Source organism: Echinops telfairi, unplaced genomic scaffold (genome assembly GCF_000313985.2).
Source record: "Echinops telfairi isolate 266 unplaced genomic scaffold, ASM31398v2 ScPeMD7_7457;HRSCAF=8495, whole genome shotgun sequence".
Lineage (NCBI taxonomy): Eukaryota > Metazoa > Chordata > Mammalia > Afrosoricida > Tenrecidae > Echinops > Echinops telfairi.
Genome location: NW_022111357.1, coordinates 44,818,045 through 44,831,907, shown reverse-complemented (window position 1 = coordinate 44,831,907; position 13,863 = coordinate 44,818,045). Strand labels below are relative to the sequence as shown.

Below are 13,863 nucleotides of genomic sequence, written 5' to 3'. Positions count from 1 at the left end.
TGGGGGCAGGGGAGAGCCGGCCCACCTGACAGTGGTGAGGGGGCAGCAGCCGCATCCGTCTGTACCAGCTCGGCGGGTGGGAGCTCTACTTTGTCCTCCTCTGGCCCCCACCGGCTCTTCCGCTTCCTCTTGGCACTGGCTGTGGCGGCCGGCTTCCCGGAGACAGTGGCGGGGGGAGTGGTGGGCGTGGGGGTGGCAGAGGACACAGGGGTAGCAGAGGAGGCAAGGCAGGCGGCAGTGGGGGTCAGGGACACTGACGGGGTCTCAGGGGGGCACTGGCGCTTCAAGCTGGGGTCAGGGGCTGTGGGGCCGTCTGTGGCGCCAGCCTTGGCTCTCCGGAACTCCCCCAGCTTCTGGCGGTAGTACTTGTACCCTTGGCTGTTGGGCTCATACAGAAAGCTGCGGAGGAGGGGAGAGGGCTGTGAGCTGGACCTGAGTCCCCACTGGGACACAATGTCCGAAGCCACTGCATGTCACTACCACCTGCCCCACCAGGTCTCAGTGGCTGCTGGCTCTGCCCAAGGATCAGGTGGTGCACCCACAGACAATGTGAGCACACAACTGCCCTGAGTCTCCTTTTACCAGATGCCCCTACCCTGCCCGAGAGGGAACTAGCGCAGCCCCAGGCCCTCATCTTGGCAGAAGCTTTCCCTGGATCTGTGATGTGAGCAGCCTGGGATATCCAGAGAGGAGAAAAAGCAGGGGGCAGCATGGGTTTGCCAGCAGGCCCTGGGTGCTTGGTTGCTAACTACAGTTTGGTAGTTCCAGTTCAGCCAGAGGACATTGGAAGAAAGGCCTGATGACCAACGACGGAAAAATCAGCCACTGAAACCTGGACAGAGCAGTTCTATTAACACACGTGGGGCCACCAGGTGGGGGTGGGGGGACTCAGGGACAAAACCGTGTCTTCTTGTTGCCAATGCTCGGGGCTGACAGGTCCCATCAGGTGGGGTGACTTAGCAGGTGCCTCAAAACGTGGGTGTTTGTCCTTTGTTTGCAAAAGCAGGAAAAAAGTCCCAGGGCCATGGGATGTGTGTCCCCTCAGGGTCCCAACAGAAGTATCCAGGCGCCCAGGAAGGACAGCATTCAACCCCGAGAAGAGAAAGCAAGGCATTTGCTCAGAGGGAGATGGGGGGGCTGGCTTTGAGGACATTCCAGCCAGGTTCCTCGAGGGATCAGGGATCAGCTCCAGGAGGATCAGCCTTGTCCTGGCCACGCTACCCCTCCTAATGATACCACATTCTGACCACACTGTCCCAACGTCACAGCTCGTCTCCAAGCCAGGACCTCATCCTGACCACATGTACTGACCACCTCGCCTCAGCCAGGTCCCAGAGGGTGCTGTGGGTCTTTCCATCTCCCAGTAGGAGAGTGGGCCAGGCTTGAGACCATGGCAGCATCCCATGACTGTGCCCACTCTCATGGACAGGTCTGCAGCTAGTGTTCAATGCAAGTCTTCTCCTTAGGTAAACCGACTCCCAGCTACCCGGCAACCACGGGAATGAGCGAAGTGGCAACGCCGACCAGGAGCCCAGGGATGTGGCCCACACCCACCCCGTGGTTATCAGACTTCTGGAATCGGGATATCCTAGGGCGCCTCCAGAAGACTGAGGGCACAGTGGGTTAAGCGCTAGACTCCTTAACAGCAAGGTCAATGGTTCTAACCCAGTAGTCCCTCTACAGAGAATGACGAGGTTGTCTGTTCCCATAAAGATTCAGGCTTGGAAACCCTCAAGAGTAGCTCTTCTCTGTCCTATAGGGTCTTTATCTGCCATTGGTCGGTCAGTTTTTCCTACGGGGGTGGCTGTGTGCTGCTGTGGTGCGGGAAGCTTCGGTGCTTCAGCAACGTCACCCCAAATGCACACCAGAGTGACTTGGAACTGATGTGGTGGCATTGCGTGGCGGTGAGATGGAGTCTCCAGTCCAGGGCACCCGACTGCAAACCCAAACACCAGGGCCTAGGGAAAGTTCTCAAGCCCAGGCCCCACTTGCAGTGGACTAAATTGACCTCACCCCACTCAGTCCGTTTTTATCCGCGGTTTCCTGTTTTTTCCCTGCCTATACCCACTACCCGCCCATCTCCTACCAACCCCCCTTGACTCTTGATGGGGACCCTGCAAGTCCAGTCCTGCCTCAGGCCCTCCCCAGGCCCGGCGGCGCCCCCGCCCCGCATCACCTGAAGGCCTGGTTCTCCCGGTTGTTCTGGAGCGCGATGGTCTCCACCTCCGGACCCCCGTCCGCTATGAACCTGGCCAACTTTTCTGCAAGGTTCTTGGCCTCTTCGTCCTCTGGGGGTGAAACTTTAAGCAGGCTGTCAGTACTGAGCGCAACGCACCACACCTACCAGCCTAACTTCCGCTAAGAGCCCCGTGGCAACTTGAGGGGCTCATCTTAGGGGCAATGCAAAGAGAAACAGCAAACGGGAGTCAGATTACTACACGATGCCAAACCTAGGCTGACGCCGCAGCGCCCCCCAACCCACCCCCTGCTGGGAGGCGAACCCTGATTCCATCTCAGGGCCTGCCACTCGAGTCAGGGTGATGCTTCCAGCCCCCACCCTGGGACTCACCCAGGTTCAGTGTATCGACATCTCTGCCCCCCCCTCCCCCCCACCCCGCCCCGCCAGTGGTCAGGTCTGGGCCAGGGGGATGGGACCCTTCCTGGGCAAGGAGGAGGCCACAGGGTAGGGACGGTCTGGTCCTTCTCTTCCGGGGAAGGGATCAAGGGCAAAGGGCTGGGTGCCAGGGGAGCCACAGCCTCCTTCATCCCTGTCACTGGGCCCCACTTCACCTGCAGCTGGAGGCCCACAGACATCCCCTGAACTCCCCCTGGCTGAATGCTCTCTCCCATCTTGCCCCCTGGTTCCGTGAGGGTCTTGTGACTGGAGAACTCAGGCTCACAGGGGGACGCGTTGGTTCTCATAGACAACCAGCCAGGCTCTAGCTGCACCCTCCGCGGTGCCCTTCCCTGAGTACCGTGCCTGGAAGGTGGGCCTGTGCCACGGGACCCCACAGTCTTGAGGGCAAATGTGGTGCAGGCCAAGCACCAGACAGGAAGCCAGAATGACTCCAGGGACCCGGATTCCGTCCTGGGCACGGCTCCCCGCTTGCCTCCCCCAGCTGCCCCATTTACCTTTCTGCGGGGCCACCTGCACCTTCTGCGTCTCCCTCCTCATCTCAGCTACCTTCTTTCTGTAGTACAGGAACTCCCTGCTGTTCTTATCGTGCAAAAACCTGGCGCGGGTTTGACAAAAGAGGGTCTGAGCAGCCAGAGCAAGGAGGTCACCCACCTCCTGGGGCCGTCAGACCGCAAGCAAGCTGCACTGTTGCACCCCTACCCCCTTGCCCCCAAAGACACTCACGAGAAGGCGGGGTTGTCCTTGTAATCCTCCATGGCCACCTTCTCTAACTCCGGGCCACCTTCCGCCACAAAGCGGGCCAGTTTCTCTATCACTTTCCTGGTCTCGACTCCCTCTGGGGGTGAAACTTTAAGGAGGCTGTCAGTACAGGGGCTTATCTCAAACACCCCACAGTCAACGGGCACACTCTCTCTGGGGACCACAACGACAGAAGGTGGGGAGAAGAAGGTGAGAAGTGAGGTGTCAGCACCTGGTCTGTGCACACAGCACCAGGGACAGGGGGGTCATCTGGCCAGCTGGCATGAGCACAAGGGCAGAGAGGGGGCCAGGTGTTGGTGGGAACGTATCCACCCAGGACCGGGAGGTCTTGGAAAGTATGTCGGGTCGTGGGGTTTTGTTTTTTGGAATGAGGTGAAATGATTAATTCTTTTATTGACCACTTTCCAGTATGCAAAGTCAGTTCCCTATTCCTCCCCTTTCTACCTCAGGAGGGCCTACGGAGCTCAGGAAAGCTGCCCCTGGTCTGTCCCCTGGTACCACCCAGCGAGAACAGGCGTGGGGACAGGCTGCTGCCAGTCCCATGCACGCAGTCACCGGGGGCCCTGGTGACATGCACTGAGTCATGCCAGTGGCTGCTCCCTCCTAACCCACGGCGACCCAGCACCTTCCTCCCTGGCCCCGCTAGTTCACTCTCACTGCCGCCCTAACTGTGAGACCAGGGGCCCACAGCACAGCGTGCCAGGCAGGGGCTCTGCCTGCACTGTCCCGAGGATGAGCCAGACACAGGGATCCCACGTCCCATGCATTCTCCCACCAGCCCAGCGCTTCCCTCCCCCTCCGGGTGTGGTCTTGGGCCCCTTCTAATGGCAGGCCCTGCCCTGCCCCTACCTTTGATCTCTAGCCACTGCTCATAGTCCTCTTCGTCGTCGTCATCAGGGGACTGGAAGACACTGGGCCGGGTGGCCACCGGGAGCTGCTTGGCGTGCGAGTATGTCTTCCCCAGGCCCGGTGGGCCGCCCAGCCCCAGGCCCGCCCTCTTGGTGAGCAGCAGGGGCCTCCGCACAGTGCTGGGGGTGGGTGTGCTGGGTGGGGCGCTGGCTGAGCTGGGGGGGGCATCTTGGAGAGGAAGGAAAGTCCTGTCACATGTGCTCCCAGGGCCACTCCCAACCCACAAGTCACCCAGAAGCACCCACAGGGACAACACCTATTCTAGGGATGACAATACTAAAGCTCGGCAACAAGGACTTGTCCTGGTCACCAGCCAGAGCCTGGCCTCTGCTGACAGCGCTCCCAGGACACGCAGACCCACACCTCCACTCCAGGAGGAAAGTACAGCCCCCAACGGCTAGGGAGAATCAACTGCTGGTGCCAAGCTTCCACGCCTGGCATGAGTGGACACACAGTGGGCTTGGGCAGCTCCTCTCTTGGTGAACTGTCCTTTAGCAGTCTTGGGGGTCTGAGGGCAGCTGAGTGTCAGCGGCTCACAGAAAGTGACCTCTGACTGGTCAATTGCGCTGTTGCACATATGGGCAGCCCTGGCACTGGGCCACCGCCCAGCATTCTCCTCGGTGCTCCTGCAGGTCAGTGGTCCACACACCTGCACCCGGGGTCCTATCTCTGCCCTGGGTTATCCTGGATGGGGAGATGCCCTGGGTGCACTACTGGGAGATGCAGTTCAGTGTGGGGCTGACTGGGCCCAACCAAGCCACAGTCCTCCATAATTCCACAGAGACAAGAGCAGAGAGGCCACATGGAGTCCCTGCCGCAGCTGTGGCCAGGCCAGGTCTGCACTCGCACTGGGTCCTTAGGCTTGGTCTTTCTAAGCCTTGATTTCTTTTCAAGGATGGGAGATGTTAGTATGGTGGGGGGCCTGGGAAGGGGGAGGTCTACCCTCCAGGGAGATGTGGGCTGGGCAGGGGGTCCACAGAGTATGGGGGCAGCCCTACTCACCCGAGGAGGTCTGTGCCTGCTGCAACTTCAGAAACTGCTGCAGGAAGCTGCCGTCATTGGCAAACTTGTTGGAAATGGAGGACGAGTCTTGTGCGTTTGCGATTCTAGACCAAGAGTGAGAGAGGACACGGATAAGCAGGTGGAGTGGAGGCAGGGCAAGGGCCGTGGCAGCCCCACATCTGAAAAATGGGCCCTGAAGCGGAAGCACAGGGAACACAGGACAGGCTTTTGAGCCGGAGGCGGGCTGCTCCCATTCAGGAAAAACGTCCCATGTGATACGTCCTTACTGGGTCTTTGCTTGTACCCTGCCCCCAGGTCACCCCAGGATGGGCCCCTGCAATATGAGTCAACACTTTTAACAAGACGAGTGCCCGCTTTTCCTGCGTCTCTGCCCTGGCCAGGCCGCCAAAGTGCGCAGGGAGAACTTGGGCCTGTCCCATGTGACCGTGACTTCCATACATGCCAGCACATCCAGGTGAGTCACCCGTGGCAGCCTGGGAAATAGTCACCAGGGCACTCTCTCTCCAGTGGACTTGCTTGTTTTTGTTGTTGGTGTTTTCAAACCAATGTCTTGGCACTTAAGCCACATAGCATACAACTCAATAGTTCAATTATATCGAGAAGAGTTGCCCAACCATGACCACAATCATTTTAAAACATGTTTTTCTTCCTGGCACTCACTGTTGTTAGTGTGATTATTATTTTTCAATTGTGGCAAAAATAGACACCACAAACATTCTCCAATTCAGCAACTTCTACAGGTGTGCTTCAGTGCCCCGGACTGCACTCTGTGCTCGACTTGCTCATTTTGGTTTTGTTTTCTTGGCAGAGGGTTATGTTTCCCTTTGTAAATCAAAAGGCAAACCCAAGGGCCTAACTACCGTATACACTCGAGTATAAGCCGACCAGAATATCAGCCGAGGCACCTACTTTGAAGTTGTTTCTTCTAGAAAACAGGAATGCAGGAAAGCAAGGGAGCCCGCCCCCTCTCCAAGTTCCTATTTGGGGTGTTTGCTTGGCAGCCTGAGAAGGCAGAGGAAACGTCTGCACCTGCCAACTGCACCCTCCCTCCCTTAACCCGTCACCCAGCCAGCCTCAGGCATCCCCGCTCACGTTGCTCCTCAGGCCACCCGAGGGTCTAGTGCTGCTGTGTCGGATGAACGTCTAGCCCTTTGGAGATCTGCTCTAAGAAGCTAGGGCTTAAGCAACAACAAGGGGTGCTGGTTTCACAAACCCAGGGACGTCCAGAAGGCAGATGAGGCAGCCCTGGGAGGTCAGGCTCCTGCAGCAAAATGGGCCAGACCCCCCACCCACAAAACAGCCTTGTTAAGAGTGGATTTGCAGATTGCCAGGAAAAACACCTCAAACCCAGCCAGGGGGCTGCACAGCAACCCGAGGGGATTCTCTTTCTCCTTTCAATTCTTACTCTGTGTTCCAGATTTCCTGCTGAGCGTTTAAGCTACCTTTTGGCATTAACCAAGTAGGTCCCCAGTGACCCTTGGCGGGGGCAGGGGGGGTCACCTCATACTGCTGAGGACTTGGGGAGCTGTTGTACATCCAGGTGGCAGATGGATTCCACCAAATGTCTCGAATACCATGAGGAGGGATATACAGCCAACAAGAGGCTGGTTCTTGACGAACAAAGCAAGCACACCGTGGTGACACCGTGCAGCTATAAAGATCGTGAGGCGTCTGCGACACACCTTCCAACGACACACCTTCCAACATCGATGCATCTGGAGGAGGTTACTCTGAGTGAAACAAATCCATCACCCAAAGACAAGTATCGTACGTTGCCATTACTCGAAAAAGCCAAGAAAGAGAAAGTCACGCAGAAAGCCAAGTTCTTGGATGGTTACCAGGACGGGGAGAAAGCGGGAGGAGAATCGCTTTCTAGACCCACGTTGACATACTGTGGGTGAGGGGAACCAAAGATATCCAAACTCATGGCCATCAAGTGGATGCCGACTCACAGCGACCGAGAGCACAGCTAGGGCTGCCCCTGTGGGCTGCTGAGACCGCGGCTCTCTGCGGAAGCAGAAAGCTTCACCTTTCTCCCTTGGTGTGGCAGCTTATGCTTTAGGCTGCTCCCAAAGGTTAACAGTTTGGACCCAGCAGCTGGTCTGACAGAGAAAGCTATGGCGGTCTGTTCCTGTGAAGGGACGTGCCGCTGGGAAGGACATCACTGGTATTTTACATATCAGCAGGGTCACCCGAGGTGACCAGACTTCAGAAGCGCTTCCAAACTAAGAACAGACAACGAAGAAGGAACACGCTGTCTGTTTCTAAAGAGTACGCCTTGGAGAACCTTATGAATAGCATCAAGAACAAGAACTCGGGCTACTATTGCCCTCAAAGAACCTTTCATCAAGGAGCTGTGGTTATTTTGTAGGTCCCCTTTCAGCCAAAGAGCTCAACTACATGAATCATTAAAACGATGGATAGCCTTCAAAATGGGAGTTCCAGAACACTTCCCTGTGCACATGTGGAACTTGTACATGGACCAACTCGTATGAACACAAGGGCGTGCTGCAGGGTTTTCAGTCAGGAAAGGTGTGCGTCAGGGTTGCATTCTCTCACTGTACTTATCCAATCTGTACGCTGAGCACATCATCAGAGAAGGTGGACTGCAGCCTCGGGACCGGAGGAAGGCTTATCAACCCGCCACATACAGACGGCACAACCCTGCTGGCTGAAAGCGAAGAGGACTTCGAGCACTTGCTGAGGAAGATCAAGGATTGCAGCCTTCAGTGTGGGTTAGGACTGCGTAAGGAGCAAAACCCTCACCACTGGACCAGTAGGTCACATCGTGATCAATGGAGTCAAGGCTGAAATTGTCGAGGATTCTGTCTTGGAGGCATCCACAACCCACGCTCACGGAAGCAGCGGTCAAGAGGTAACACGATGCATTTGCATTGTGAACCTGCTGCACAGGCCTCTTTAAAGTGTTGAAAAACAGGAGGTTCCTTTGAGGACTAAGGGGTGTCTGACCCAAGCCAGGGACTTCTCACTTGCCTCAGATCCCTGGCAAAGTTGGACAAGGCATAAAGAAGGCAGAAAAAGAATCACCAAGATGGGGTACGGTGCTGACAAGGAACACTGAAAGCGCCGCGGCTGGCCAGAAGCACAAAGACTTCTGCCCAAGAAGAAGTACGGCTCCGTGCTCCTTCGAGCACGGATGGTGAGACTTCATCTCACGCCTTCGGACATGCTGTCGGAGAGACCCGCCCTGGGTAGAGGGGAGGGGCAGCGAAGAGGGCCCTCAGTGAGATGGATGGGCTGGTGGCTGCAACAATGGGCTCAGGCACAGGAACCAATGTGTGGACGGCACAGGACTGGGCCGTGTGTTGGCCTGGTGCACATGGGTCGCTTTGGATTCAGACTGGCTCGATGGCCCCTGACAACAACACATAGCACCCACCGTTGCACCCTTGAGTCACGTACTCCCTCCTCAAACAATGAGCGCCAGGAGACCAGATACCCCAAAGAGAAGGTGAGAAGGCCAGACAGAAGGAAGCTAGATTAGCGAGAACAGAACCGGCAGCACGGAAATAAAGCGAGGCTACAACGGAAAGCTTGTAACCAACGGCGCAGTAACATCACTAGGACCCTGGAACCAGAGCTGCTTTCCCCTAAAGCACACAGAGAGCCCGGGTGGGGTACCCACCTTGTTACTCAGCCTGAACCGGAGTGAGGGGAGCCCTGGCGCCACGCCTGTGGACTCACTGGTTGCTAACAGGCAGCATTGAGGTCATGACAGAAGAGCCATTGGCTGCACTTGACCTGGCTTTGCTTCCCCGAAGGTGAGAACATCTTAGGTCTGGCCACTTTCTCCCCTTATCAAAAGGAAAGCATTTACTCGCCTGATATTGCTAGAGGACCCTTGTGTGTTGAAGTTCTCATTTGCTACTTTATGGTGGGATGTCATTCCCGTGGCAGGACTTTCTATAGAGCACTGGTGGCAGAGTGGATTAGGTGCTGAGCTGTGAACTACGAGGTCAGCCGTGTGAACCCACCAGTTGGTCTGAGGGAGGGAGGGGAGGTTTTCTGCTCTAGGACAGACGGACAGCCTTGGAAACCCAAGGGCCAGCTCTGTTGGTCTACAGGGTCACAATGAGTCAGAACTCGATGGAAATGGCTTTTTAAAAAATTTTAATGCTTTTTAGATCTTTAACTTAAAATTTTAAAATTTGGTGTGACTTGCTTTGGCTTTTGAGGGCCACTTCCAAACCAACTGGACCAGGCACCTTTCTGCCTATCCCTTCCAGCCCGAACCTGGTGCTATGATCTGGTAGCTTGGCTGAGACCCCTGGGAGCCCCTCTTGGAGGGATGCGATTGGGTTTAATCATTTTCCCTCCCCCCAACAGTTTTAGTGAAATATATACCACATATCACATGCTTCCAAATGTCAGTTGTATTTGAAAGGCTGCATAAGGTTGGGGAGGACAGGATGGGGTGTCGTCATCACTACAGTCAGTTCTAGAACATCCTCCCCCTCCTGTATGCATTATCTGCTCCCCATTTCTTTCCAGCCCCCGGCCCCCACCCCCACCCCCGTGAAGCCATTACACCAGTTATCATCTCGATACATCCACCCACCCTGTGCTTCACATACTGGTAAACAGATCAAACACAAAATAAAGCAGACAGCAAATACATTAGGGGGGAAAAAAGGGTGAATGAAAATATTAAAATAAGCCAGAAAAAAATGTCTGTCAAGGAAAAAAAAGCAGGGAATATTGAAAAAGGGCCTGTCCAAGTCCAAGGGTTTGATCTGAGTCCTTCCACAACTCAGTGAGAAAGTCCTTGAGCCCATTCCAGCTGGGCACTCGACCTGCGCCTGAATCCCTGGCGTGTGCTGACTTTGGCACCAATGACTTCAGTACAGTGGTTTTCAACCTGTGGGTTGCAACCCCTTTGGGGGTCGAGCGACCCTTTCACAGGGGTCACCCAATTCAACAAGAGCAAAATGACAGTGATGAAGTAGCAATAAAAATAATGTTATGGTTGGGGGGGTCGGGGAGGGGGCCTTTGTGGAGCACTCATACCTACACATGGGAGTCCAGCAGGAAGGGTGATGAGCCCCCTCTTGCCTGCAGTCCTGGCCGCTCCTCCCTCCCAGCAGTCAGAGTCTCGGAGCACACAGTGCAATCCGAGGTGCTGTCACTTAGCCGCTCAACTGGGGGCAGGTACTGTTGGGGAGGACAGGATGGGGTGTCGCCGTGCCGCACTTAATCTCTCGGCAGCTCTGAGGTACGGCCTCATACACCCCCTTCACTGACCGGCTGTAAGCACCCTAAGAGCAGGGGTGGGCTACATCGTGCTCTAGGTACATTTACTCCGCAGGAATGCACCACTGAGAGAGAGAATGCTCCTGGGCTGTAGCCCTCGGCTTCCTGAAAGGGGTGTCTGGGCCTCTCCATGGTCACCAGGCTGTGGCTGGTGTTTGTGCCCGCTGACTGTTCTGGAAAGCATAAATGGGGCTGGTGACTGTCCAGGTTCCAACCCAGGTCCCCAGGGACACTTACTCTCCAGGCTTCGAGGTGACCACCACCTGGTTCTGCTTGGCTTTCTGCTCCATCTTGGCTTCGATTTCCCGTTTCTTCTGAGCAATGAGCTCTTCCTGGTGAAGGATGTTCATGTTCATTTTTCCAGACTTGGGGGGGGCCACCCCAAACCACCGGTTAGCCTTTCCTGGAGAAGAAGAAGCAGCAGGGTCAGAAGTCACCTTTGTATACGATGCGTCCTGCTACCTGTTTTGGGCTGACAGCAACTGTCCCTGGTTGACTCGCATCTGTTCACGCCTTCATTCAGAAAGCACTGAGTGCAAGACTCTCACTCTGGGCAGCCCCTCCACCCCACCCTACTCATGTCAAGAGTAAGTCTGCTTCTTAAGAGTTTCCAATGGCTGGTTTTTTTTCAACAGGTTGCAAAGCCTTCTTTCTGAGGTGCCTTTGGGTAGACTAGAACCGCCAGCCTTTCTTTCGGCTAGCAGCCAACCATGAACCGTGTGTACCCCAGTTAGGTTGAACAGACAATAGACAGTACCAGAAGACTAACCTCAAATTATGATCAGATCTCTGCCATAAAGAGACCAAAAATCCGAAGCACATTCTGTGGGGCTGACAGTGAATCACGGTGACCCGTTTGGACAGCAGAGAACCATCAGGGTATGGGGCTCTATTTCTAGGTGTTCGCCTACTAGCCAAAACATTGGGGGTTCCAATCCACCCATCAAACAGGTGCCTCATGAAACAGGCCTGGTGATCTACTTCCCAAAGGCCTTGGATTCCTGAGGTTGCCATGAATCAGAGCCAACTAGGAGCCATCTTGACAGAAGCAGCCCCCATCTACCTTCCATGGCGCTGCTGGGTGGACTTAAGTACAAACTACCTGTACCACCTCAAACCGAATCCATCGGCGTTGGTTCTGACTGACAGTGACTTTCTTAGAGTTTCTTTTTTCTTTCCAATAGTTTCATTGCTATAACATTCACGCAGCATATAGCTAGTTGCTTTTAAAAGCATTGTTTGGACATCACAATCAGTTCTCGTGCACCCTCCTCTCTCCTGTTTCATTATTTGCTCCCCAATTCCCCTCAGCCTCCCCCATCCACCCTCCAGAAGCTATTAATCAGCCACTGTCTCCAAGCCTCCACTCTTTCTCTGCTTCATAAACTGGGAGATACAACGGAAACAAAAAAAGCAAAAGCAAAACAGGGAACGGGAGGTAGGAAGACCACCAGCAATATTTATATAAGCCTGAGAGATCTGTCTTGGAACAAGTGAAAGAGTTTTAAACCTGGAGCAAATTGAGGATGGGTCAAGAGGGAGACGAACTGACCAGGCATCCTTTTATACCACCACCTTTCAATCCACCACAATCAAGTTTATGATACTCTGTCTAACAGTAAGGCTGTCTGAATCCCTTGTCTGAGGCCAGAGGGGATTTGCCAGAGGTGTGAGCTGACTAGGTCCCCTGCAGTTGGATTCTGGGCTCTGTCCTCCATAGCCTTCTGCGGTATTGCATATCCACAATTTAAGCTCCGATTCCTTTGCCTTCATCACATTTGGATGTTGTTATTTGTCATCTTTGGATCACACAGACTGGTGTGTGCTTCGTGTGGACTTCGTTGAAGCCTCACTTGATGGCTGCTTGTTTGAATACAAGTCTCTAAGGTTTCTGAGGCTGTAAATCTTCACAGGAGCCAGGTCTCCTCCTGTGTCTCCTGTGAAGCAGCTAGTGGGTTTGACCCACCGACCTTTGGGTCCTTCCTGGACAGTGCCATCAGGGGCTCCCTTACTTGCTCTGAAAAAGGGTGGGAAAGAGCAATCGGGGAGCTCCTACACAGCAAGAGTGCCCTGCCGGACGAAGCCTGCTGGAGGAGGGGCGTTGGCACTAACCCTAAAGGAGAAGGGGCCAGCTTCTTGAGCACACACAAAGGGAGTAATCTGGACAGAGGAAGAACGTTCATGAGTTCAAGGTAGAGCAAGGGGTCCAGTTGTAGCCAGAACAGTCCCTGGAGGGAAGGGTGTCGGGAAATGAGGTTAAGAGGAGCCATGGCAGAGGGGTGGGGGTGGGTGGGTGGGTGTTTGAATCCAGGAGCTTTTGGAGTAAGAGAGATGAAATCTTTAGCTCAGGAATGTCACCAGCTGCTGTTACCGTGTTCCGACTCCAGTGACCACATGCGCAACAAGAGAAATGCTACCAGGCCTGCTCCATCCCCAGGATGCATTACTGATTGGATTGTTGTGATCTGTAGGGTTTTCTTGAACTGTATTTCCAGATGTCAGGCCTTTCTTCCTCGTCTATCTTAGTCTGGAAGTACCACTGAAACCTGTGGCCGCCCCGCATGGGGTGCCTGCCCCTCATAGAAGGCGAGCATTCTAGCTGATTGGAGAGCATGTAGAAGCAGCAAGAAAACCAAGGAAGAGCAATGTGCAGACCTCCGAGTGGGACCTCTGTCTTCAGATTAGGACTCGTAACCTCGAAGATGGCGAAGGCAACACAAAGGGTTCCTATGGGGTTCGCGGGAAAACCTAAATTCTGGAAGCTCTTCCCAGGTTCTTCCAATGGCCATGCTGGTCCCACCCCGGTGCTTTGGCATCTGCTGCTCCATCTGCTTTCTATCTTGACCTCTTGTCTTCCCATAGCTGGCACTTTCGCTTCGGGAGTGGCTCCTCTTTGGAGAGGCCTTCCCAGTCATCCAGGACCCCATCCCACCTCCTCTCTCACACCATCACAATTCTACCGTCGTAAACATGTGCTCACTTATACTTCGCAGAAAGAAACCTGCACGAAGGCAGGGCCCTAGCTTGGTGACCCCAGTACCTCCAGTGCCCACAACAGTTCTGGGCACACAGGGAGCCCTCCCTCCCTATTTGCATGGGAGATTTATTAGGACTGAGGGCGAGGGATCTTAAAGCAGGGCCTGTGGCTAAGCAGGGCTCAAAGATCTGGGAAAAGGGTGTTAAGGGGAATCCCGGAACAATCAGGGGAAGCAGCTTTTCCAGGCACCGGCGAACAGGCCAGAAAGCAGTTGCTAAGAAAAGGG

General features: G+C 54.9%; 1 protein-coding gene across 1 annotated transcript in view; it reads right to left on the bottom strand.

The window, feature by feature from the left end:
- The window catches only part of SUGP1 (SURP and G-patch domain containing 1), a 19,371-nt gene that overhangs the window by 5,019 nt on the left and 489 nt on the right, over positions 1-13,863 (bottom strand). Inside the window, exons 2-8 of the mRNA XM_004705237.2 lie at positions 10,838-11,003; positions 5,309-5,412; positions 4,247-4,474; positions 3,362-3,485; positions 3,133-3,233; positions 2,177-2,300; positions 26-399 (exon numbers count right to left, since the gene is read on the bottom strand). Of these exons, the coding sequence (XP_004705294.1) occupies positions 26-399; positions 2,177-2,300; positions 3,133-3,233; positions 3,362-3,485; positions 4,247-4,474; positions 5,309-5,412; positions 10,838-11,003 (1,221 nt within the window). The remainder of the gene's footprint in view (positions 1-25; positions 400-2,176; positions 2,301-3,132; positions 3,234-3,361; positions 3,486-4,246; positions 4,475-5,308; positions 5,413-10,837; positions 11,004-13,863) is intronic.